We start from the raw sequence: 25,956 nt of genomic DNA, 5'->3' as shown, positions 1-25,956 counted from the left end.
CATATTGCATTGTATTCCATGTCAGCTTTCCCTTTTAGTTCCATAGTTAATTTGTCCATTTCCATTCACTTGAAGATTTTTTTAATTATTAAACCTTTGGAAGGTATGGCATTTTTCTTCCAATACTGTGCATAAGAAATTCTAGCTGCTGTTACTACATGTAATATAAGATATTTTATCTTCTGTTATAGTTTCTTTTAATTATTCCTAAGAGAAATAGTTCCAGGACAAAATCAATTTTATTTTCAATTATCTCTTCCAACTACATATGAATCATTTTCCAACATTTCTTCGCTTCGGGGCAACACCACCAAGAATGAAAGAAGGCACCTTGTTGATGTCCATACTTCTAGCAATTTGGTTTTAGATTTGGGTAGATCTTAGCCAATCATGAAGGCACCATATATCAATGATAGAACATTTTGTGTTGGTTTTCCTTGTAAGCTGCCAATTTTATTATTTTATAATTGGTATTCCAAATCTTTTCCCTCTGTTCTAAATCAATAGTATGTCCACAAATTTCTACCCCATGCAATCATTGATCCTTTTACAATCTCCTTTGCTCTCTCCCATTCTAATAAGTGTCTATATATTTTAGATAATAATTTTTCATCTGGGCCAATCAAAATTTTATCTATTTTTTGTAATTCATTGTCTATTCCAAATTCCTCACTGTCTTTTTTATATCTTGTTTGTATTTGCATATAAGTCTACCAGTCCAATATTATTCCCTGTCTTTCCAATTCCCGTCTACTCTTCAGATTCCCTTCTCTGTCTAAAATTTGCCTGTACCTGGCCATTTTCTTAATTTCCATTATAGTAGGGCGGACTATTGCTTCCAAGGGGCATATCCAGTTTGGAATTTTCAGATATTTATTTTTTATTTGTCTCCATGATTGTATCAGCAAGTTTCTTATTCTATGTCTATAAAAGTATAGACACAGTTTGTTTTCTTTATTCCACAGGAAGGCATGCCACCCTCTTTGTAAGTCATGCCCCTCTATGGTTAATACTCTTTTATTTCTTACATTGATCCAATCTCATATCCATACAAGTATTGCCCCCTTATAGTATAATTCCCAATCTGGAGCCCAAGGCCACCTCTGTTCTTGCTATCCTGTAAATCCTTTAACATTATTTGCTGTTTCTTACCTGCCCAAACAAATTTAGTAATTGTTCTGTTTAATTATCTAAAAAATTTCTTATCTAATTTTATTGGAGTTGTTTGAAATAAGTATAAAAGCTTTGGCAAACATTCATTTTAACAGTTGCTATTCGGCCTGATAAGGATAATTGTAAAGTCCCCTATTTTTCCAAATCCTTTTTAATTTGATTAAGTAATTTCGTATAATTGTCTTCTTTTATTGAGGAGCATTTTGCTGTTAACCATATTCCTAGGCATTTAATTTTTTTTGTAATTTGTAGTTCCATTACACTTTCTAACTCCTTCTTGTTTTTAGGTATCATATTTTTCACCAATATTTTAGTTTTATCCCTGTTAATTTTGAGTCCTGAGATTTCTCCATGTTTCTCTAATTCCTTTATCAGAATTGGACCTGATTTTAATGGCTCAATAAAAAAAACCAAATAATCCATGAATGCTTGTAATTTATACTCCTCTTTTTAATATTTTGTTCCTTGTATTTCTGAGTTTTTCCTAATTTTTATTAATAATGTCTCTAGTGTCAAAATAAAGAGCAGAAGTGACAATGGGCATCCCTGGCAAACTCCTTTTGTTATTCTAAATGTCTTTGTTGTACCTCCGTTTATTATTACATTAGCTTTTTGGGAAGAATAAACTGTTTCTACTAATTTTTTCAAATCTAACTCCAAATTTCATTTTCCTAATCTGACATATCATGAATTCCCAATTTAAATTATTGAATGCTTTTTGGGCATCCAGAAAAACAAGGGCCACTTGTTTTCTGGGATGAATTTCATAGTATTCTAATATGTTCATTACTATTCTGATATTATCTCTTATTTGCCTATACAGCAAAAATCCATTTTGATCATTATGTATAATTTCATTTAAAATCTTCATTTTTCCTGCCAGGATACTCATAACAATTTTGTAGTCGGCATTCAAAAGTGAGATTGGTCTATAATTTTTGATTTGATTAACATCGCTACCTTCTTTTGAAATCAAGGTAATATATGATTCCCTCCACAATTCAGGTATTTCTGCGTTTAACAAGGCCTCGATGCATATCTCTAGTACAGTTCCAAGGATTCCCCTAATTTTTGATATAATTATCCTGGTAAACCATCTGTCCCCCGGGTTTTATTTGCCTTTTGGTTTTGGATCGCTTTCTTCAATTCTATTAATGTAATTTCCCTATTTAATATATTCCTTGTTTCTTCCTCAATTATTGACACACTATCTTTTTTAAAATACTGATCTATTATCTCTGTTGCTATTATTTTTTGACTATAAAGATCTTCAAAGTATTTAGAGCAATCCTTTTTTTTTTCTTCTTCTTCATTATTTTGTAATATTCCAAAGCTGGTATACTATTCTTTTTTCAATTTATAGGCCAGCCATCTCCTTGGCTTATTTGCATTTTACTTCATAAATTTAAGATCTCTTGTGTCTTCCTGTTGTAAAGGATTTAATTTATGTTTGGCCAAATTGAATTGTTCTTTAATTTGATCGCTCCCAGGGTTTTCTGCATTTGTTTTTTTAAGTCTCCTATTTCTAATAGTAATGTGTTTTGTTGCCCCTATTTTTCCTTGTTCCTTTTTTCCATGTAAGATATTGTTACCTCCCTGGTGTATGCTTTCATCATATCCCATAGGGTTTGAAATGATGTATGTTGTTTTTTGTTTATATTGAAAAATAGTGTCAATTAATTTGAGATTTTTTGAATATATTCTTCCTCTAATAGTATCCGGGGGTGGGGTGTCCATCTTTTTCTTTTCTTTTTCTGGCCTTTCCAACTTACTTTAATGGGGTTATGGTCAGCCCAGGTGTTTGGGGGAATTTCAATTTTCTCTATTTCTTTACCTAAATCAATATTTGTCCATACCATGTCAATCCTTGAGTATGATTTATGTGGGTTTGAGTAAACTATAAATTTTTGTTCTGAGGAATTTAATGTTCTCCATATGTCAATTAGATTCAATTCCTCCCTCATATCAAAGAATGTTTGTGGTAGCATATTCCGTTTTAAAAATTTCTTGTTATTGCAAATGTAGTCTTTTGTAGTCTCTACTATTCCATTATAGAATCCAACTATGCATATATCTTTCTGAGCTATCTCAACAATTTTTTATGGTTTTTTTTGTAGAATTCTTTTTGCTTTTATTAGGTGCATAAATATTTACTAGTAGCATCTTTCTTTGTCCTATCTTTATTTCTAATATTAATATTCTTCCTTTGATGTCTGCGTAAATTTGCTTTGCTTATATTTCTTCCCTAATGTATATCACCACCACCCCTTTTTTTTCTGCCAGTGCAGTATGGAGTTTCCCCAGTTTATTGAATTCTAAGAACCTTTTATCTTGGTTCTTGATATGTACTACTTGGAGGCACACAATATCTATATTTTGCTTAATCAGTTTTGACAGTATTTGTTTTCTCTTGACTATAGGATTTAACCCATTTACATTTATTGACAATGGTTTTAGTTCTTTTTCCATGTTCTTGTTAGCCTATCTATTTCTAATTTCTATTGGTCTTTTTATTCCTTTGAGTTCTAGTTCTAACGCCTTCTTCATTTTGGGTTTCTTGTGTTTCTTTTGCTTTGTCTTCCTGGTCTTCTATCTCTAATTCTAACTGGCCTTCTTCCTGACTTCCTTCCTCTAACTTCTCTCTACTTCTATCATTTTCTTCCATTCCTGTCAATTGGTCGTATAATTCTTGGGCTTTGTCCAGGTTGTCTATTTTTATCTTTTTTCCTTGCCATGAAACCAGCATGCCTTCTGGGATGATCCATCAAAACAAGATATTCCGTTTACTTAATTATACTGTCAGGTATCAATAATCTTTGCGTTGTTCTCTAACTCGACTTGGTATTTGTTTGAGAATGATAATTTATTTGTCCTTATACGCTATGGGGTCTTCCCTTGTTATTTTATATATTATGTCCCTGACATTCTTCTGGGCAAATTTGAGGTGCACTTCTCTAGGTAGCCAATGTCTGGACCCTGTAGACATCATCTATCTCTTTTATAATCTTTTGAGTATCTCTTTTCTGCTATCAATTCCACCATCAATTTTCTCAAGTCTTCATCCTTAGCCTCTGTTATATTCTGAAATCGTAAATAGAAAGAGGCGTGGTCCATCTCCAAATGGATCAGAGAATCTTCCAAATTCTTATTTATTTCCATCATGTGTTGGTCAACTTGCTCTATTTTTTTCTCTGTTCTTTCTGCTTTTGCTTCTACTGTTTTAATTTTTTGCTCATTTTTCTGAATCGCCTCTTGTATAGAATCAACCTTGTTGTCCAGCTTTTGAATGTTATTAGTCAATTCCCCATGGTTCTTGGACATAGTCTCCTGTAACTTCGCCATCATTTCTTGAATCATTATAAGTGTTGATTGCATTGTTGGCGTATTCTGTGGTTGACTTGATTTTTCTGTGTTTAGCATCTCATCTATTGATCTCTGGGTTGATGGAGATGATGTTGCTAATGAGGGGTTTGAGGATATTTTCTTCCCTGCCCTCAAAGTGGTCACCGCTATGCTGATCATCTCTTGCAGAAGTTTTTTTGCTCTCCTAGAATTTTATAGATACTTTCCCAAATTATCATACAATCACTTTATAGTTAGCAATATTAAATCTTATCTTTCTTTCTTGTTTCTTTTATATCCAATATTTTGAATTAAATAACTGATGTTCTGTTTCTGTTTCTTTTTATGATATCAATGTTAGTATCACTCGCTATCATAATCTCTCTAAGGACCAATTCCTATTCCAGGATACTAAAACTATGTAATCAATATTATGTTTCTATGTTTGTTATTCAATATTTCAATAATTAATTTCCATTCATATACACTCTAATAAATATAATATATAATATACAGTATAGTATAATTGATGCTTAATATGTAATTAACATAGGTATTAATCTAAATATATAAATCCTAATTATACTTTAAATAAATATATATATATATATTTGAAGCGGGTAGTAATGCAGCTGCGGTATGGCTTCTGGTCCATGGTCGTGTCTCATCTTCTGTGTGGGTGTGAGTCTGCTTTGTACATGGAAGTGTGGTGGTAGCATCTTGTGCGGCCCTTGTGCGTGTGGGTCTGGTGTCATTCTTCATGTTAGGTACTCGTTTGTTCATGAGGGCGGGTTTCCAAATGGCTGGTAGGCGGGAGGTAACGAGTACCTAATGAGTACCTAACATGAAGAATGACACCAGACCCACACGCATGAGGGCCATACAAGATGCTACCACCACACTTCCACGTAGAAAGCAGACTCACACCCACACAGAAGATGAGACATGACCATGGACCAGAAGCCGTACCGCAGCTACATCACTACCCGCTTCAAACCCCTCTGACCCATACATGAAGCAAACTGACGCCCACCATGAAGATGTGGCACGACCACAAATGTGAAGCCAAACAGCAGGATCATAGCTCACCACCTCAAATCCCCCAGCAACTAAGACTAACATGAGCACAACCAAGCCCCCACCTGAACAGAACACACCCCCAGCCAGTCAGAACACAGCCAACCCCCCAACCAATCAGAACACAGCCAAACCCCCAACCAATAAGAACACACCCCTACCCAATCAGAACACAGCCAAGCCCCCACCCAATCAAGTCACACCCCCACTAGCAGTTAAAAGGAAGAAGCAGCTGGAAGCTCACATTATTCCAAGAAGCACAAAGCCGAAGACACAAGCCTGAAGATGATGAATGAGACTTCATCGAAACGTCGCCTAGATACTTCCAATTTTACACAGGAGAAAACCCGAATAACCAAAGATCCACATACAAATACCCACAAAAACCTCAGAAAACAAATACACACACACACACACACACACACACTGCTCAAAAAAATAAAGGGAACACTTAAACAACACTATGTAACTCCAAGTCAATCACACTTCTGTGAAATCAAACTATCCACTTAGGTAGCAACACTGATTGACAATCAATGTCACATGCTGTAGTGCAAATGGAATAGACAACAGGTGGAAAGCAGAAGCAGTTAGCAAGACATCCCCAATAAAGGAGTGGTTCTGCAGGTGGTGACCTCAGACCACTTCTCAGTTCCTATGCTTTCTGACTGTTGGTTTGGTCACTTTTGAATACTGGCGGTGCTTTCACTCTAGTGGTAGCATAAGACGGAGTCTACAACCCACACAAGTGGCTCAGGTAGTGCAGCTCATCCAGGATGGCACATCAATGCGAGCTGTGGCAAGGTTTGCTGCGTCTGTCAGCATAGTGTCCAGAGCATGAAGATGCTACTAGGAGACAGGCCAGAACATCAGGAGATGTGGAGGAGGACATAGGAGAGCAACAACCTAGCATCAGGACCGCTACCTCCATCTTTGTGTAAGGAGGGACAGGAGGAGCACTACCAGAGCCCTGCAAAATGACCTCAAAGCAGGCCACAAATGTGCATGTGGCTGCTCAAATGGTCAGAAATAGGGGTGGTATGAGGGCCCACAGGTGGGGGTTGTACTTACAGGCCAACACCATGCAGGACGTTTGGCATTTGCCAGAGAACATCAGGATTGGCAAATTCCCCACTGGTGCCCTGTGCTCTTCACAGTTGAAAGCAGGGTTCACACTGAGCACACGTGACAGACGTGACAGGGTCTGGAGACGCGTGGAGAACATTCTGCTGCCTGCAACATCCTCCAGCATGACTGGTTTGGCAGTGGGTCAGTAATGGTGTGGGGTAACATTTCTTTAGAAAGCCACACAGCCCTCCATGTGCTCACCAGAGGTAGCCTGACTGCCATTAGGTACCGGGATGAGATCCTCAGACCCTTTGTGAGACCATATGCTGGTGTGGTAGGCCTGGGTTCCTCCTAATGCAAGACAATGCTAGACCTCATGTGGCTGGAGTTTGCCAGCAGTTCCTGCGAGATGAAGGCATTGATGCTATGGACTGGCCCACCCGTTCCCCAGACCTGAATCCAATTGAGCACATCTGGGACATCATGTCTTGCTCCATCCACCAATGCCATGTTGCACCACAGACTGTCCAGGAATTGGGGGATGCTTTAGTCCAGGTGTGGAAGGAGATCTGCCACCTCATCAGGAGCATGCCCAGGCATTGTAGGGAGGTCATACAGGCATGTGAAGGCCACACACACTACTGAGCCTCATTTTGACTTGTTTTAAGGACATTACATCAAAATTTGATCAACCTGTAGTGTTTTTTTCCACTTTAATTTTCAGTGTAACTCCAAATCCAGACCTCCATGGGTTGCTAAATTTGATTTCCATTGATAACTTTTGTGTGATTTTGTTGTCAACACATTCAACTATGCAATGAACAAAGTATTTAATAAGAATATTTCATTCATTCAGATCTAGGATGTCTTATTTTTGTGTTCCCTTTTTTTTTGAGCAGTGTGCATGTGTGTGTGTGTGTGTGTGTGTGTGTGTATGTATGTATGTATGTATGTATGTATGTATGTTATTCAGCTTTGTTCGGGTATTTTCCCACGTCATTATAGTTGTGCTTTTAAAGTTGTAGCAACATTTCGGCAGAATCTCATCATCAGGCTTCTGTATTGTGTTCGTCTGTGAGTCAGACTTTTACAGTTGTTTCAGTTTTAAATTTGGGGCTAGCCTACTGCTGTGCCAGAATGTTTTTTTTCTTCATCCTGATTGGTTGGGAGTCTTGGTCTGTGTTTATTGGTCTTGGAGTGTGCTGTGTTCTGCTTGATTGGTGTTTCTAATATCTTCTGTCTGTTTTGTAGCTTTTTTTTGTCTTGATTGGCTGGCAACATTGTGTTTCCTTTATTGGAGGCTTTTAGTGTGGCTTGGCTCCAAGTAAACAGATGGCTATCATTTATTAGGAAGCTAGGTTGCCTGGTTGGGGTGTGTTTGAGCTGGAGGTATCAGGGGGAGTCTGTTTGTGCCCAGGTGTTTCCCTGGTTTGTGGTGTGGAGATTTTTTTTGTTTGAGAGTTCCAGATAATTGACAGTCTGGTGGAGTCATCCCCAATTATCTGGAAGCCTGCACTCTCAAACAAAAAATCTCCACACTACAAGCCAGCCAAACACCTGGGCACAAACAGACTCCCCTGATACCTCCAGCTCAAACACACCCCAACCAGGCACCCAGATGAAACCTAGCTTCCTAATAAATGATAGCCATCCATTTACTTGGAGCCAAGCTGCACTAATAGACTTAGCCTCCAATTAATATAAAGTTATTTGATTTTAGAGTATCCAGTTCTGTCCATATCCAGGTCTGTCTCAGCTAATAGTCCAATTTCCTTTCGTTTCCTTTTGTTGTTAATTTCGGATTTTCTATAGTTCTCCTGCTTGTTCAGTTATTAAGTTCTGTGGTTCTACAGTTCATTCCTCCAGTCGTTCACAGTTTTCTCCAGATCTTCTTAAGTTGCCTTGTTGTTCTCTAAGCCACCGAAGTTATCCACTTCATCTCCACTGCTCATGGGGTTTTCTCCAACAAATCCAGTCACCTCTGAACCTCTCTTATCTCCTCTTTCTGCTTCACACTTTCAATTTCTCTCAATTTCACTCTGCAATACAGCTGATACTTCGTTGCTTCCAGCACCAGTCAAGCTGATTCACCGGATTCTCCTTTTCCCCTCTCTTGGTTTTAAAGTCTTCCATTCTCTCTTTTTCAACTTTCATTGGCTTTAAGTTTTTTTAAAAAATTACAGCTCTTTATTTTGGGACGCTGCTTTTCGAGGTTAAAACCTTGGAGCTTCCTCCTCTGCCGAAAATCTCTGGAAATTACTCACTTTAAAAGTTCAGTCCAGTCTGTTGCAATTTGGGATTCTTTCCAAAATGTCACAGTCCATTCTTTATAGTTGTTCCTTCCTCTTCAATTGTGACTAGTCACTGTTTTGAAATGACAAGGCAGGACACTCTCCATGCCAGGATTGAGGAAAATCCTTCAGTGTAGTGGGAGGCTGGCTCCCTTCCCCCTGCACCCTTGGGGTCCCTTCTGCTTTGCATTGCTCTCCAAGCTTCCTGTGCCCTTGAGGGGTCCCCAATCACAGAAAAATCAGAGTTAAAGGATGGAGCTAGTCCACTTCACTCTGCAACACGAAGATGTCATCACAGGAAGTCCGGTACAGTGTTTTTGAGATGATATCTGCCGATGCCTTTAGAACTCTGGGACGTAATCGATCAGGTCCCAGTGATTTGTATTCATCAAGATCAGACAGGTGTTCTATTACTAATTTTTTGCTTACTTTAACTTTTGTTTTTAGTTTGTCTTTTACAATTATATTTTTGGTAGGTTGGGCTATAGTTTCTTTTTGCGTGAAGACCGATGCAAAGAATGAGCTTGTCAGCCTTCAAGATCTTCTACTTCTGCTTTGCATCTTTCGGCTGCCATAAGTAATGGGGGAAGGAGGGGGGACAAGCATGGGAAGCGAGCTGGAGGTGGTAAAACTTAGCACTGTATAAACTGAGGAGGGGGGAGAGTGCATTCTTGCTTTGGTTTCTATTTCTTGCTTAGCTTTCTTTTCTCTGTGCAGCTGCAAACCTTTATCAAAGTATGCCAAGGTCAACAGACAGAAACTTCATCACCACCTGAAGATGTCCACATGATGATATTCACAACTTTTAATTGGAAGAACCATTTGAACTATTGGGGGTGTGAACAATTCCATCACTTTGTATATGTGATTTATGCGCCTAATTCCTCAGATTCAGAATTCTACTGTAGCTACCACTTCATTTCCAGTAAAAGATATCTTTTCTCTAACTAAAAGAGTCTAAGTATTTCTTTCTTGGATTTTGAATGGAGCACAGCCTGACAGAGTTAAGCACGGGGGTGGGCTTCAAATGTTTTAACAAAGCGTTCTCTGCCCTAATGACTGGCTGTGTGGGCATGGCTGTGTGGTCATGTGACTGGGTTGGTATGGCTAGGTGGTCATGTGACTGAGTAGGCAATGGAAAGAAGGAATTAAGCGGCTCTGCTTTCTCTCTGCTCCCTGTTACTTCCTTGCTGTCTTCTATCTTTAGTGGACCAACTGTTTCCTTGATTTTTTTTGTTATTTATATGTTAGAATTTTTTTTATTATTTTTGACTTTTGTTGCAAGTCGTTGTTCATTCTGAGCCTTTGTTTTCCTGACTTCATCTTTGCAGATTCTGGCTATCTGTTGATATTCTTTTCCCAAATTAGTAGCGTGTCTTCTCTGTGTGACTCACAGAATAGTATTATTAAAAAAGAACATTAAAAATTCCCCAAGAATAGAAATAGAATCTTTCCAATCCTAGTAATAGCTAAAATGCAATTATTCAGTGGGGATATGAGAAAAGCAATTTGAAAATACCTCGATAGGCACAAATTAACTAGCTGAGATGGAAAGGAGTTAAATACAAACAGGACTGTTTGAGATATATTTCACAATAAACAAGTATCTACCATACATTCCTATGCATTTCCTGTCCCATACTAATATTTAATTATAAACTTATATACAAAAATATAGGATGGAAAACAGTAGTTTATTCCATTTTATCGATCAAATAAAGCAACAAATTTATCATTCAATTTATGCCAAAAATAATATTTTCAAAATCAATATTTTACCAATGTTTCCCTAGGGAACTATTTATTCCTTTTTGATTCTAGCTACAAGGGAAGGCTCAACGGACGTATCTCATTCTAATTGTAACAACAACACAAAATCTGACTGTTTCGGTTTCATAATCCAGACAGTAAAATGTAGCCCGCAATGGTAGAATTCAGTACCCATAATTCCCAGCTAGCAGTATCTTCACATTTGAGATTGCTATCTAATACATTGTCAGAATAAAATTTTTGCAAAGACATATCATGTTTTCTTTAGACTGCAAACCTGTAAAAACAATTTCTAACTTCTGTAATATAATGCCATAAATATGCCATGAATATATTATTTACCTAAGAGCGCTTCTACTAGAAACATGAGAACCACATTGTAAACAATGAACACTAATGAAACTAGAGAAGAATTTACAAAATGTAATTGGTTGAAATATACTATATTACTCAAATTTTGCATGTAACAAATTTATGAGCAAATATATTATGTGAATTAAAAATAATCCTGAAAACATCTAACTTCTCTTTAATTTTACTTTAAGTGTTTTACAATAAAACAAATTACTTGTGAAATGACAGACAAGACAGAATATTAAAATCACAAATATTGCTGTTATGTCCATAGTGGAATATTATAATTCTGAGGGGTCCATAGTGCTCCCTGTGCTTGGTTGTTTTCTTGCAGGCATTTCATTACATCAAGGAACCCTCATCTCTATCCTTAGCTACAAATATTCTCCTTTATGGATCCTACAAATTCTTTCAGAAAAATCAGAATTCAGATCATGAATACAATTATTTTAATGCTACCAATAAAACATACAATAAAACAGAAATGCTGCCAAATGCATGCAGCTACTGCAACATGCAACACAAGCCTATCCAATCCTCTATAATATCTAATGGAAGATACAAACGCACACACACACACACACATACATGTGCACATACAGATCCTACATTATTTCTTGCAATAAAGTATTTTTTTGTGTACGACCAGCTGCCTTTTGGTAGAGACATGGAGGCAGGCAGAATATCAGGGAATAAATTCTTTTATATTACATTTCCCAAAATAGAATACAGAGAGATAAACAGAGTTCTTGAGATAAGTAACAGAGATAAAGCCAAATACATTTTTGGACATAATTAAAATTAAAAAGTTCAACGATATTGAGATCAAACTGTCATTATCATTTAAAGCTGACCACATTCAGAATATAAACATCAATATATTTGGTTAACTAACGATTTCCAATTTTTTGCTCTGCTGCCAAATTGCAGACAGCCTGAGTTTTAGCCAGTTCACTATGACTGTATATTTTTTATGGAAATAAACTCAACAGAAATAAACGCTGAACATGAATATTAAAGAAATAAATTTAACAGCTATATACATATGAGTGCACATGTAGTCTTCTCCTCCAGTTAAGAGAATTATAAAATTAAATCTTTATAACTTTTACTTACTAAGCACTTGGCAGCAGAGGGTCTGTAAACTTCTCTTCATGGTATCATCTGCTCTTGGTTGTCTTGCAATCTATTCATGTTTCTGTCTAACGGACAGAGAAAGATATGTATGATTAACTTAAAAACAATAATAAAAAATCCGTGCCAGTTTATTCCTCTCTCAAACTCTGTATAGTGTGGGTCAGAAGAAATACAACTAGGGAAATGCTAAAAGTAGAACTGCAAGTTCTTACACATTGGTAGCCAGAATGCCAGAGCAAGTTCTAAGAAAAATCAGAATATGTAAATTCATTGGTGAATCCCAGGTAGGGGATATAGCAAACAAGACAATGATTCTGCTCCTTGACTGCTGAATTCTACAGTTCACTACAGTGAAATAAGTTTGTCTTATAGTACCAGATTGAATATCTGAAAAATGGGTCCCTATATCCGCAGTTTTCTATATTTTATTCGTGAGTAAAATGGCATATTTTTTCTGTGCATGCATAACAACTTTTTTGATTTCATGGTCTGTATACATTATATCAGTAAATTCAATATTACTATTAAAATATGCAATCTTCATCTATTTTTGTTTCTTCCTAAATACCTTCAGAACATCAGAACTCATCCTTTGACTAAAGGCAAGACGATGAGAAAGAGAAGTCTCTGAGATATAACAACAGGCCATAAGACCTCAAATTATGACCACAACTGAGCTAAACATTTGCTAAGTGAATTTTCATCCCATTTATGACCTTTAACTGAATCTGGCTTTCCCAATGACTTTGCTTGTCAGAAGTTTGCAAAAGGTGACCACATGACCCTGGGACATTGCAACCATCATAAATATGAGTCAGATGCCAAGTATCTGAATTTTTTTAAAGAAAATTTTATTGAATAAACATTAAAACAGTTGAACACAGTGCGACTTTCCTGGCAGTTATTTTGCTATACATGCTATAAGGTAAAACCACATATAACAATTGATATCTTCCTTATTCTACATTAATAAGTTGGTGTTGAGGTAATTCCCCGTTAGAAGAATGAGTGCATACAGGGAGACATAGTGAGAGTAGTATTTGAATAATACACAAATAGCACACAGATACACTGTACAATAAATGTAGGTTTTTACTTTCAATAAATGTTTAAGCAAAGTCCACACACAGTCCAAGTCATTCACAAGTAAATCAGTCAGTGTTCATTTCAGGGATAATCCTTTCAATATCAAAGTCCAGTATCAAAAAACAGTTCAGTAACAGACTTACATCAAATATCAGTAGCAGTCATTTAGGAGGAACGGCAAAACTCTCCAACAGAAACAACAGAGAGACTGAGACTTCCTGAGACTAAACAACCCAGGTTTCTGGCTCCATTTTATGGCCGTTTGAGAAACCACACCTAATTACAGATTTAGTATTCTCTTTAAGACATAGTGTTAAAATGTCTATCCTGGTTTATATATTTCCAACCCAAATAGCTGGTAAGTGATTTATATTCCTAAAATTCTCCCCTTTGGGTAGGACAATATATACAACCTTACATTCTAAGTCCATAATGCTCACAGCATGCCTTATGCTTTATAGAGCCTTGGACCTTTTAAAAATGATCTGCGATATTGTTTTCTGACATATAGTATTCTAGATTAATCATTTTATTTTGCACACATTGTCTCACATTTAAATATCTTAAATCTGTGTGTTTCATTCTTGTTTTAAAAGCAATATTTGAAGCCATCTGTATTGCTGATTGGTTGTCTTCATAAACAACAATAGAATCTGTCACATTAATTCCCATATCAATTAATAATTGTTTATACAAAACTAAATTTGTACATAGTAAAGACAAACATGAGAATTCAGCCTCCATTGTTGACAAACTTAGATGTTTCTATCTAACAGACCTCCATCCAATCAGTGCCTTTCCCAATAATACTATAGTACCCGATGTAGATTTTCATGTATTTATGTCTGTAGCAAAACTTGCATCAGCATATGCAGTTAAATTCAGTTCATCTTTAGGCTCCAAATACAATGCATAATGCATTGTTTGTTTCAGGTATCTTAACACACATTTAGCAGCTTGCCAGTGCCTTTCAGTTGGCTCACCATTAAATCTCACTGATTGATTAACACGGTATGCTATATCTGGCCTTTACCAATTATTGAGGTAAGATAAACTACCAATCAAGGACTGATAAATGTTCTTATCAAAAATAGGACTTTGAACATTACTATGGCTAAACTCCTGGCTCATTGGTGTCTTAGCTGGCTTACAAAGTTCCATTTTAAAACTTTTTAGTAATGGGTTAATTTTATCTGCCTGTGAGATCTTGTATCCTCCCCTACTTCTATCTATCTTTAAACCAAGATATTGTTTGATTTCTCCTGTTTTATCTTAAATTTCTTTTCGAACAGTGAGATTGTTTTAGTAGCTTCTTGTTCAGTTTTTGTGATTAATGCTGTGTCATCAGTAAACAATGAAATTACACCATTACTTTCCTTTTTAAACAAACATGGATCAGCCATGCCAGCTAGTTAATTCTTTAACTATACATTGGTTCCACTCATATCCTGATTGCTTTAAGCCATAAAGACTCTTTTTCAATCTCCAGCAATCAGTTGTATTATCATTTGTAATACCTAAAGGTTTCTTTAAATATATAGTGTGTTGCAACGATGCATGCAGATATGCCGTCTCTACATCTAAATGATTTATAATGTATTTCTCCTTAGCTGCCCACACTAATTTTGCCCTTAATGCCTTCAGACTAGGTGTAAACACCTCATCATAGTCATTTGCTGTCTGATTAAACCCTTGTGCTACTAACCTGGCTTTATGGGTAACCTGTCTTTAGCTTATATATCCATTTACATCCTATGGCATGTTTACCTGGTAGTAACTTAACATTTTCGTATACCTCGTATTTCGTATTCACTTGGCATACCACACTAGCCTGATATCTATCAGGTGGTCGTGCTACTTGGGTTGAACGTCTTGGTAATACAGGACTAACTGGTGGACTCACTTGTGCCACCTGCTTCTGTTCTTCTACCGCTTCCTGTGCCTGTTCTCCTACTTCTTCCTGTTCTTCGTCTTTAATGGCTATTTGTGGTTTACTTATTGGGTGTAGGCGCCACTCTATCTGATCTATTGTGGCCCTGCTGATCCAGTCCGCTTGTGTGTTTAAGGCCCCTGCTATGTGCTCTGCCTTGAGCGAAAATAGATTGGCCTCGGCCCACTTGAACAACCTGGCCGTCTCCAGCATCAGAAGTTTGGAATGGGTACCTGCCTGTCTGTTTACGTGGGGCTTGGTTGTGATATTGTCTGTCAAGACCTGAACGTGGCATGATTGGAAAAGGGGTAGAAAACTGCGTAACACCAGATGAACTGCTCGCAGCTCCAACAGGTTGATGCTTTGTGATTATTCGGAAATAGTCCAACTTCTCTATGCAGTGTGGGATTGGAAGTGAGCTCCCCATCCTACCAGGCTGCAATTGGTTGTGATTGTTGCCCTGCGAGGTTCCTTGAAAGGACACCCCTTGTTTATCGTGTTTTCCGACCACCAGCGGAGCGATCGGTACCTTTATCCGGACGTTGGAAGTGGCTCTTCCGGATCACTGGAAAGGTAGCAGGAACCATTGCAGATCTCTAGAATGGAATTGAGCTCAAGGCACAATGGAAATACAAGAAATCAGTTTCCCTAACAGTTGAGGAAACCCTGCCAGGGAAACCCTCTTTAAGGCTCTTTTTTTTTTAATATTTTTTTTTATTTTTTAGGGCTCTTATCTCTCTGGCCAAAGACTGGATACTATTCAACCTGTCCTGAGATAGAAAAACCTTGCCCTCCACAGTATCTATCACTGCCCCTAAATGAACTAACCTAGTTGAAGGGATCAAATGGCTTTTATCCCAATTTATGGAAAAGCCATGACCTTGAAGGGTCTCCAGAGTAATCTTGGTATCCAAATTTGCTTGATGTCTGGAAGATGACAAAATTAAAATATCATTCAGATAACATTGTAAACAAATAGATTTGATCCTGAGGGAGGCAGCCAAAGCCGCTAGGACCTTGATAAAAGTCCTAGGGGCCAAAGCCAGACCAAATGGTAGGGCGATATATTCGTAGTGCCGATCACAATAGCAAAATCTAAGATATTTGTAGTGAGCAGGTCTAATTGGTATATGTAGATAAGCCTGTCAGATCTATAGAGGTCAGGGCATCGTTCTCTCTGATGCTGAGCAGAATGGATTGGAGAATAGTTATCTTGAATTTTCGATAAACCAATGATCTGTTCAGACATTTGAGGTCCAGAATTGCCCTCCAGCCCCCCGAACTCCTTGGGACCACAAACAATAGAGTAACAGCCTTGACCCCGTTGTTCAGATGGGACGTCTCTAATGGCCTGAATATGCAGAAGATGATTGATAGCCTCCTGCATCAATGCTCTCTTAAGGGGGTCCGTGGACCTAGGGTTCCTAATGAAAAAGTTCAGGGGGCAGGATTGAAACTCTAGCGCCAAACTAAACCTAACAGAGTCCCTGACCCACGCATCAGAGGTGGAGCTGTCATTGTTTGATCAGCAAACAATTTTAGCCGCCCTCCAATGGGAGCTGCTGTTAAGGACTCACTTGGGGCGACGAAAAAATCGGCCTCCGGTCCCTCTGGGGTTTCTTCTGTTTTGGCCTCCCCGCTGACCTCTATCAGAAGATTCCAACCTCCCCTGTCTAAAACTGGGCCTGTAACCTGATGTTCTCTGGAATCTGAGAACGTATGGGCCTTGATATGTAGGGCCGAAAAGGAGCCCTTTCGAAACAACTGGGGTGTTCTGTTTTCAGACCTCCCAAAAAGAGGGGGAAGCACTTTTTTCTTGTTTCTATTCTCAATAAGCAGGGGCTCCAAGACATTGTCAAATAATTTATCCCCTGATATTGGGGCTGATGCCAGCTTGCATTTGTGCTTGGTATCCGCCTGCCAATGTCTGAGCCATAGCAGTCTCCGTGCTGATACGTGAGATGCTATGGCTCTAGATGAGAATTTGACTGCATTAAATGTGGCGTCGGCGGAGAATTCTGCTGCTGCAATAATCTTAGCAATGTCCTGGTGGGCTCTGACATTTGATGCCGGCAATATATCCCTCAAGTGGAAGAGCCATCGTAGGGAGAACCATGTAAAAAAGGACGCAGCTGTAGCTGCCCTAATAGCCCAGGCGTCAGAAACATGCGTCCGCTCTCTTCCTCCGGTCTCAGGGCTTCCTCGGCCTCGTTGGGAAAGGTTGAAGAAGAGGCCAGTGCCACAATGGGCTCATCCACCTCTGGCGTTTTGAGAAAATTTGAAAACTCTGGTGCCAAATTATATCGTTTATCGTACCCTGTTGGGGCTGGGTAGGATGCTGCTGATGTTGTACTAATCATTGATTTTGTACTAATTCAGCAAACATACAAGGGACAGGAATAGTTTCTGCCTCATTAGCCAGTTGTGAGAATATTAGATCCTCGGATTCGTCCTGAGACCCTGTTGACAATGGATGAGGGCTTGATGTGCCTAGTTTAACGGTATTCTTTGCTTTGAATAGTAAAGATTTAAAGAGGTGTGGACGAAAAAGGCCAGAAAAGGTAGGTTGGTCCAGAATGAGGCCTTCATCATCTGACATTCCTCATTCTAGTGGGTCAGCCTCTGACAACCCCAAGTCCACCTGATGGATCGACCCCACCTCCATGGGAACATCCTGGTCATCTAATTCCACCTCCTCCCGAAGACCCTGGACTGGTATGTCAGGAATATTGGGGAATACCTGAGTTTGATTATGTCCCATATACGCAAAGGATCAAGCAGACAGGGATCCCGCTTCCAAAGTAGCCGAAAAGTGTCTGGTCCGGATGGATTGCTGAACTCCAGCTGCAATGCCCTTTTGTATGGTCATCTCCATCCATTGCCTCATTTCGATGGGAATAGTCTTAGGTAATCCCTCCTCCTGTCTTAAACCGGCGGCTGTAGGGGTGAAGGTTGCCTCTGGGATTCACCAGGCAGTGCGCCAAGCTGTCCAGAAATAGCCTGTCTGGGCTGGGTGGATAAGTCCAAGGGCCCCAACAATGTACTTGGGCCCTGATTCGATTGTTGGGTCATAGCCATCTTGCCCGCCTCCCTGGCCCGTTTCTGCAACTGCCTTTCCAAGGCTTGGTGCTGTCTATGGGCATCCTTATCCTCTGCCTTAGAGGCCTTTTTGGGGCCCACTGACTTATCTCGGGACTTATTTGTCTTGGAGCAGAAGACGTTGTCACCTTCCATTGTGAAGGACTGATTCTCGTGCCTCTACCTTTAATTGTTGTTGTTGTTGTTGTTGTTGTTGTTGTTATTATTTGTACTCAGGGGTGATGCCTACCCCTGTGGTTGAAAGTAGAACACTTCTCCAGGAGTGTAAGTCTCTATATATATATCTATATCTATATACACACACACGTACACACACACACACACACACACACACACACACACACATACACATATACGTGCCTATATCTACATATAAAACTGTGTATATGGGAAATGGTATCTAAGGGTCCCCAACAAGGGAAACCCCCAAGTGCTCCAAGCAAGAAATATTCTGGATCCCTGGTCCCCAACGAGGGAAACCAGCTATACAGGGCCTGGATGGATCCTTTCCTGTCAAAAACGTCCCGCTGTTTGGAATGGCACTTGTGGCTTCACTCCAATGTAATGATCCAAAAGCAATTGCAAAAGGAAAAAAATTCCTGTTTAAGGACTAGCCAGCTTATCCAATGCCAGCAAGATAAAAGAGAAATAATGCCAGCGAAGTGGAGTGGGAAGGTACTTGCCCCGGTCCCCAAGAAGGGAAACCAGCGGGGAATGGCACCTGTGATATTTAGGCATGAACTTGAAGCCAGCTGTTGAAAATGGTGGGAAGGCAGAATCTCCAATGTTAATTGCCTGAGCAGTTTAAAGAGCTGCTGCTGCTGACTCTCTAAATTGTCAGATAAATGATCCTGTCAGTCGAAACGGCAAGGAAAAGTGAGCCGCGGCTGCGAGCGCTCCGCCAAGATCACAGAGATAAGATGATCGGGGGATTAGATAAGCTAATTACCTGAAGCGGCCATCTCAGGCTGCTTGCGGAGTGGCAGGCTCTGCCAGCCACAAAGAACTGCTCTCAAACTGATCAGGGGGATGACCTAATAGAGCCACAAGCCTTGAAATCGCCAAATTAATTGAGGAAAAATTTACAAGCCGAATTAACCCAAGAGCAAACATGAATTTTGACTAGTTGAATCAGAAAACTGTTCCAGTCAGGGAGTGCACAACCTCTTACCATGAAGGCTGAGCTAAAACTGGGGGACGTTGGGGAGGTGTCTCGTGGAGGAGGAGCATCCCGGAGTTTTAAGCCCAGCCTTTCCAGAAAAGACTGAAGCATCTCCCACTTCTGGATGCTCTGAACAGCTCAATTTCACCATAGTTTGGAATCTCTTGTTAACAAACTCAGTCCCATTATCAGTAACTAATGTAATTACTTTACTTTTCCTTTTTCTCTCTGCAAACCTTAGCCAGTTAAAGAAATGTTGGAACGTTTCTGTTTTGTTTTTCATGAGATAGCAGAAATCGTATCATGAGTAATGGTCCATAATACTCAAAATATAGCAGGTACCTGCTAAACTTGGTTTCTTAGGACCAATTATGTCAGCAAAAACAACCTCTAAAGCAGGGGTGTCCAACCTTTCACCTTCCCTGGGCCACATTAGAAGATGAAAATTTGGTTTGGGCCGCACATAAAATAAAATAACAGTAACGATACCTGATCATCCAAAAACCATAGAAAACATAGTTAACATATTAAATTTATTTGGAAATGAAGTTACTGGGATGTTTTTATTATTTATTATTAATTATTTATTAAAAATTATTTATTTTTAAAAAGGTTTTTTTATCAGTTTTTTTATCACGGTTTATTTTCCGGCCAAATTTTGCGGGGGGAGGAGAGAAGCTCGCCCGCCTCGCGCCTACCTCTCCTGCAAATGGCCCGGCTGGATGAGGCAGGACTGGAAGGCAGAAGCAGCAGCAGCGGCGCGGGGCAGAAGCCTTCCCCGCCCGGCTGCTGCTTCTGCCCCGCCGCCGCTGCCCCGCAGCTGCTTCTGCCCCTGCCGCCGCTTCTGCCCCCGCCACCACGGCTGCTTCTGCTGCTTCTGCCCCGCCTCCCGCTTCTGCCCCCCCCGCCACTGCCACCCCCGCCGCCGCTTCTTCCCCGCCACTGCCGCCACTTCTGCCCCTGCCGCCGCTTCTACCCCCGCCACCACGGCTGCTTCTGCTGCTTCTGCCCCCACCGCCGCTTCTTCCCCCCCCGCTGCTTCTGCCCCGCCGCCGCCACCCCGCCGCCGCTTCTGCCCGCCCCGCCGCCGCTTCTGCCCCCGCCGCCGCCGCGCTTCTTCCCCGCCACCGCAGCTGCTTCTGCCGCTTCTGCCCCCGCCGCTGCTTCTTCCCCTGCCGCCACTTCTGCCCCTGCTGCCGTTTCTGCCCCGTCGCCCCCTGCACGCCGCACCGCTTCTTCCACCGCCCCCGCTGCCACTTCTGCCTCCCGCTGCTGCTTCTTGCCGCCACCCCTGCCGCCGCTGCTTCTGCCCCGCCGCGGGGCAGCGGCGGCGGGGCAGAAGCAGCAGCGTGGCAGGGGCAGAAGCTGGCAGCAGCAGTGGGGGCAGAAGCAGCAGCGGTGGCAGGGGAAGAAGCGGGGACGGGGCGGCAGCAACAGCAGGAGGTGGCGCTCTGACGGCGCCCGCCTTTTCTCTTGCTGCTTGGCCTGGCGCTTGCCTCGCCCGGCCTCGCCCTGCCTCTCCTCCACCTCGCTGGCTCTGGCACGAAGGTTGGGGTGGGCACTGGGCCGCATTACGAGGCTTACCTGGGCCGCATGCGCCCGTGTGGCCTTGCGGGTTGGACAAGCCTGCTCTAAAGGTTCTTTGGTCCTAAACCCATTTAGTCTGTTTGCTGGAGTAACCTTACTTTTCTCTTGGCTACAAGCATTACAGTTTAAATACTTGCTACAGGGTTTCAATTTTACTCCCTCTGGCAATTCAACAGTTTGTTTGAGCATATTGAAATTAATGTGCCCTAGACGTCTATGCAATAATACATTAATAATACATTAATCATGTGGCTTAACATTGTTATAAAATGAGTTAGCCATCTTCAACTGGCCATCATGTATCACATATAAATCATTTTCTAATGTAGCAGTAACACTTTTACCCTCTTTCTCTATTATACAGTTATCTCCCCTAAAGGTTACTACATAACTGAGATTAACTAAAGCCCTTACTGATAGCAAATTAAATTTCAGTTTAGGTACGTATAACATAGTTAAATGTTTGTTTATACAAGAACAATATGCAGTTCCTTGACCTGATGCTTTAATCTTCCATCCATTTGCCAATGATACATGTTGTTTACTCGTGGACATCTTTGCCAACCTTTTTCTATCTTTAGTAATGCATTGCGATGCTCCACTATCAACAACCCACAAATCATGGTTTATAGTTGAATTGCTAGACATAGCTAAACTAACATTCTTTTTAGCTTTCTGGTGATTACCAGTATTCTGTTGTTTTCCCTTTTTACAGATCTAGCTATATGTCCCCTAGCCCCACAAGAAAAACATTTCCTAACAGTATAGGCAGTTGAAGACAAATCATCTTCTTGTGGTTGTTCCTTCCTCATTTGGTCCCTATCCAGCCGTCTTCTTGCTTCTTCTAACAATCTCCCAGTTATGTCAGTCAATGTCAGTTTATCTCTGGGCAGGACTTCCAGTGAAGATACGTAATCATCATAACTTTCATTCAATGAGGAAAGAATGATGTAAAGTTGATGCAGCTCTGAAAATATCAGTTCCTTTTAATGTAGCTCTTGAAAAGTTCTTTTCATGAAATTCAAATGAGCTAACATATCTCCACCTTTCAGAAGATGTGCTCTAAACAGTTTATGTGTAAGATGTATGTGTAACCTACACTGTCACAAACATAAATTCTCTTCAAATTCTCCCAACACCTAGCAGCAGACTCTTCTCTAGGAATATGGACTAGCTGCTGGTCATTCAGTGTTAGTCAAATTATACAAAGAGCTCATTCGTTGTTCTGTTTAAAGTCAGCAAGCTACTTGGCATCATCCTCATTATCTGGATCCAAGCATTTACATCCGGGAGGTCTTGAACTATATTCCATTAAACTTCTCTACGCAGAAGTAGACTGCACTTCATAGACCAGGAAATATAGTTTGTTCCATTCAACCGGGTTATCAGTAATAGACTTGTTGGGAGTGTCTTGTGCCATCTTTACCAGGATAGTAACCTACAATTAAACAGTAAACAGCTGTCTGTATACAGTACTGTGTATTCACACTAACTCTCAGTTATCTGAGCCTGGTATGGCCTGGGCCCATAACCAGTGTTGAGGTAATTCCCCATTAGGAGAATGAGCGCATACAGCGAGATGAAGTGAGAGTAGTGTTTGAATAATACACAAATAGCACACCGATACACTGTACAATAAATGTAGGTTTTTACTTTCAATAAATGTTTAAGCAAAGTCCACACACAGTCCAAGTCATTCACAAGTAAATCAGTCAGTGTTCATTTCAGGGATAATCCTTTCAATATCAAAGTCCAGTATCAAAAAACAGTTCAGTAACAGACTTACATCAAATATCAGTAGCAGTCATTTAGGAGGAACGGCAAAACTCTCCAACAGAAACAACAGAGAGACTGAGACTTCCTGAGACTAAACAACCCAGGTTTCTGGCTCCATTTTATGGCCGTTTGAGAAACCACACCCAATTACAGATTTAGTATTCTCTTAAAGACATAGTGTTAAAATGTCTAGCCTGGCTTATATATTTCCAACCCAAATAGCTGTTAGGTGACTTATATTCCTAATAGTTGGTGCTATTTACATATGTATTTTCCAATTTGCAACATAGTTTCCTTGCACATTCTTTTTACATAGTCATTATATCCACTATATTACATTGTCTTTAGCTTAAAAATCTTCCACCTTCAGTCTTATAAAGCGTCACAATTTGTTTTTATTTTGTTCCAACTTCCTTTCTTTGAGTCTAACCATTGGTACATTTTGTCCAGACTTCATAATTTTCTGTCTTTAGTTTCTAATGTTAGCCTCTCCATCTCTGCACAGCCAGCACCATACCTGGGTCTGCAGCAAAGGCACTTGGTGGGGGTAGGGAGCTCTCTGTGCTCTGCCATGATTGGCCATTAGGAGCAGCTGGTGGCGAGACATGGCTGCCCGGGGTTCTCCAGGTGCATGGTGGGAAAATTAAGTCATCCCCCAAAAGACGGCCTAGCCATTTTTGGGGAGGTCAAAAGAAAATAAGGCCCGGCCTTATTTTCTGAGAAACACAGTAGATACTTCATATATAGTTTTAATTAGTTTATATTAGAACTGTAGTGCCAAATAGATAACAAAACATAGACTGATATATGTTATTTAGATTGAGATACTTGATATAAATTGGCACTCTTTAGAGATTGATTGATATAAATGATGATAGTATTAAAAGATTTCTTTAGAAACTTCAAAATGTCAACTACTACAACTGTTACAATGATCAGGGGGAAACGACGTCTAATTCAGCATTGATAACAGCATTGCCATCAGGACAACTTTCAATCGAGGGTATGCTGAGCTCTGAAGAAATGAACCCTGCCTTAAATATGCAGACAATACAATCAACACTTATGATGATACAAGTAACAATGATGAAAAGCCAAGAAACAATATCACGGAACCATGAAGATTTTAAAAGTGAGATGGGAGAGATGAAGGGAGAAATATAGAAATTAGATGATAAAATCCAGCAGGCGATAGATAAGACCGAACAAAAAATAAAGGTGGTGAAAACAAAGATACATCGAGCAGAAACTGATGGTGGAAAACAGAAAACTAGAAGAGGCAATTGCCCATCTGGAGATGGAGAGAGCTAATCTTTTCCTTAGGTTTCAAAATGTGACAGAAGATAAGAAGTGAAGACTTACCAAAAATAATGTGAGACTTATGGCAGAAATGCTGCAAAGAAGTGGACAAGAGATCCAGAGAGAAATCGATGAGGTGTATAGAATACACACCAATTATGCGAGACGCTTCAAGTTGCCATGAGAGGCCCACGTAAGATTTTCGAAGAAACTTACAAGACATGAAATATACAGAATAATGAGAGACAAGCCATTGGTCTTTAAGGGAAAAGAAATCATGACATTAAAGCAAATCCTAAGGAGAATAAGAGAACAAAGAAAGAACTAGCGGTTCCTGGCATCACAATTGAACAAACGTAACATCCTATTCAGGTGATTCATCCCAGAAGGGATGTTGATATCATGGCAGGATAAGAAATTCAAAATAGACAGTATAGAGAAAGCATGGGAATTGTTTGACTTGTATGTAGCATCAGAGGAAGATCAAGGGAGTAAAAAAAAAAAATTAAGAAGAGAAGCCAGGAAGAACAACAGTCAGAGGAAAGAGAAACAGAACAAGAAGAAAGAGAACAAGAGGAAATTGAACAACAGGAAAGAGTGGGTGTAAGAACAAGACAACCGGGAGAAGTAAGAGCAAATAGATGTCAACAAGTAAAAAATAGGATGGAAGAAAAAATCAAGCTAACCTCCATAAATGTCAATGGATTAAATTCACCAGCAAAAAGGAAACAGTCCAGGATGGGTTAGACTCCTCCCTATTACATCATAGAGCTGAGTCTGCCGTATATAAAAAGATCCCCAGCATTGGCAAAGATATTTGACAGACTCTGAGTGTCTAAGGATGCAAAGGAACAAACACGTCAAAAATAACCCTGCACCTGCCAGCACTGGACATAACCAGGGTGGGGCCAGACTCTCTTATAGCATAGACAGAAAGGGTGTTTTCAGGTAATTTTACCAATGCCCATTCTCATCCACACTGCACTGTGAGTCCAGGATGGGACATACCAAAGCCAACATGTCCACGGGAGGGCCCATGTCCAGTCTGTTTATTCCATCTGAGGGAACACCCTCTGCAGTACCCTTCATCCAAAAGCCGCATCCGCCAAAGCAAAGGAATCAATCTGGCAATGTCTAATGAAGGGTGACGGAGATGCCCAGGTAGTCGCTCTACAGATCTCCAGCAAAGTCTGAGTAGCCCAAGCGGCCGAAGTAGCAGCACTCCTAGTGGAGTGTGCCATAAGTCTAGTAGGCACTGGAAGGGACAAGGTGTGGTAGGCTTTGGCAATACATGACCTGATCCACCTGCTTAAGGTAGTAGGGAATTGTGGGAGAAAGACACAAATAAAGCCTTGGTTTTCCGAAATATGGACGTACTTTTGATGTAAATATGTAAAGCCCTCTTAACAACTAGTTTGTGCCATTTATGTTCTAGATTGTGACTAGGATTAGGCAAAAATCTGGTAGCACAATTTGTTGGGTCCTATGAAACCAGGTATTAACTTTAGAGACAAAGGTTGAGTCCAAATGAAGGACCACCCTGTTGTCATAGAAGGCACAGATATCCTGCCAGACTGAGAGGGCCGCAAGCTCACACACCCTCCTAGCAGAAGTAATGGCAACTAGAAAAACCACCTTAAAGGTTAGGAACTGAAGTGACACCGACCAAAGAGGTTCAAATGGAGATCTATTAAAGCCTGCAACACCTTGGGAAGTTCCTATGTGGAGTATCTGTGGACCACTGGTGGGCAGAGATTAGCGGCCTCTTTTCAGGAACCTACACACAGAAGGATGATGGGACAGAG

The 25,956-nt window shown here is 40.1% G+C and overlaps 1 protein-coding gene across 2 annotated transcripts in view; it reads right to left on the bottom strand.

Moving 5' to 3' along the window:
- TMEM108 (transmembrane protein 108) overlaps positions 1-25,956 on the bottom strand; it is a 322,453-nt gene that overhangs the window by 262,707 nt on the left and 33,790 nt on the right. For both annotated transcript variants that reach the window (XM_087916724.1, XM_087916722.1), the window contains exon 2: positions 12,192-12,277. In XM_087916724.1, the coding sequence (XP_087772850.1) occupies positions 12,192-12,231 (40 nt within the window). In that variant the 5' untranslated portion in view covers positions 12,232-12,277. The remainder of the gene's footprint in view (positions 1-12,191; positions 12,278-25,956) is intronic.

This window comes from Pseudonaja textilis, chromosome Z (assembly GCF_049901715.1).
Source record: "Pseudonaja textilis isolate UNSWEBS1 chromosome Z, rPseTex1.2, whole genome shotgun sequence".
Taxonomy (NCBI): domain Eukaryota; kingdom Metazoa; phylum Chordata; class Lepidosauria; order Squamata; family Elapidae; genus Pseudonaja; species Pseudonaja textilis.
This window is presented reverse-complemented; position numbering and strand designations above follow the sequence as displayed.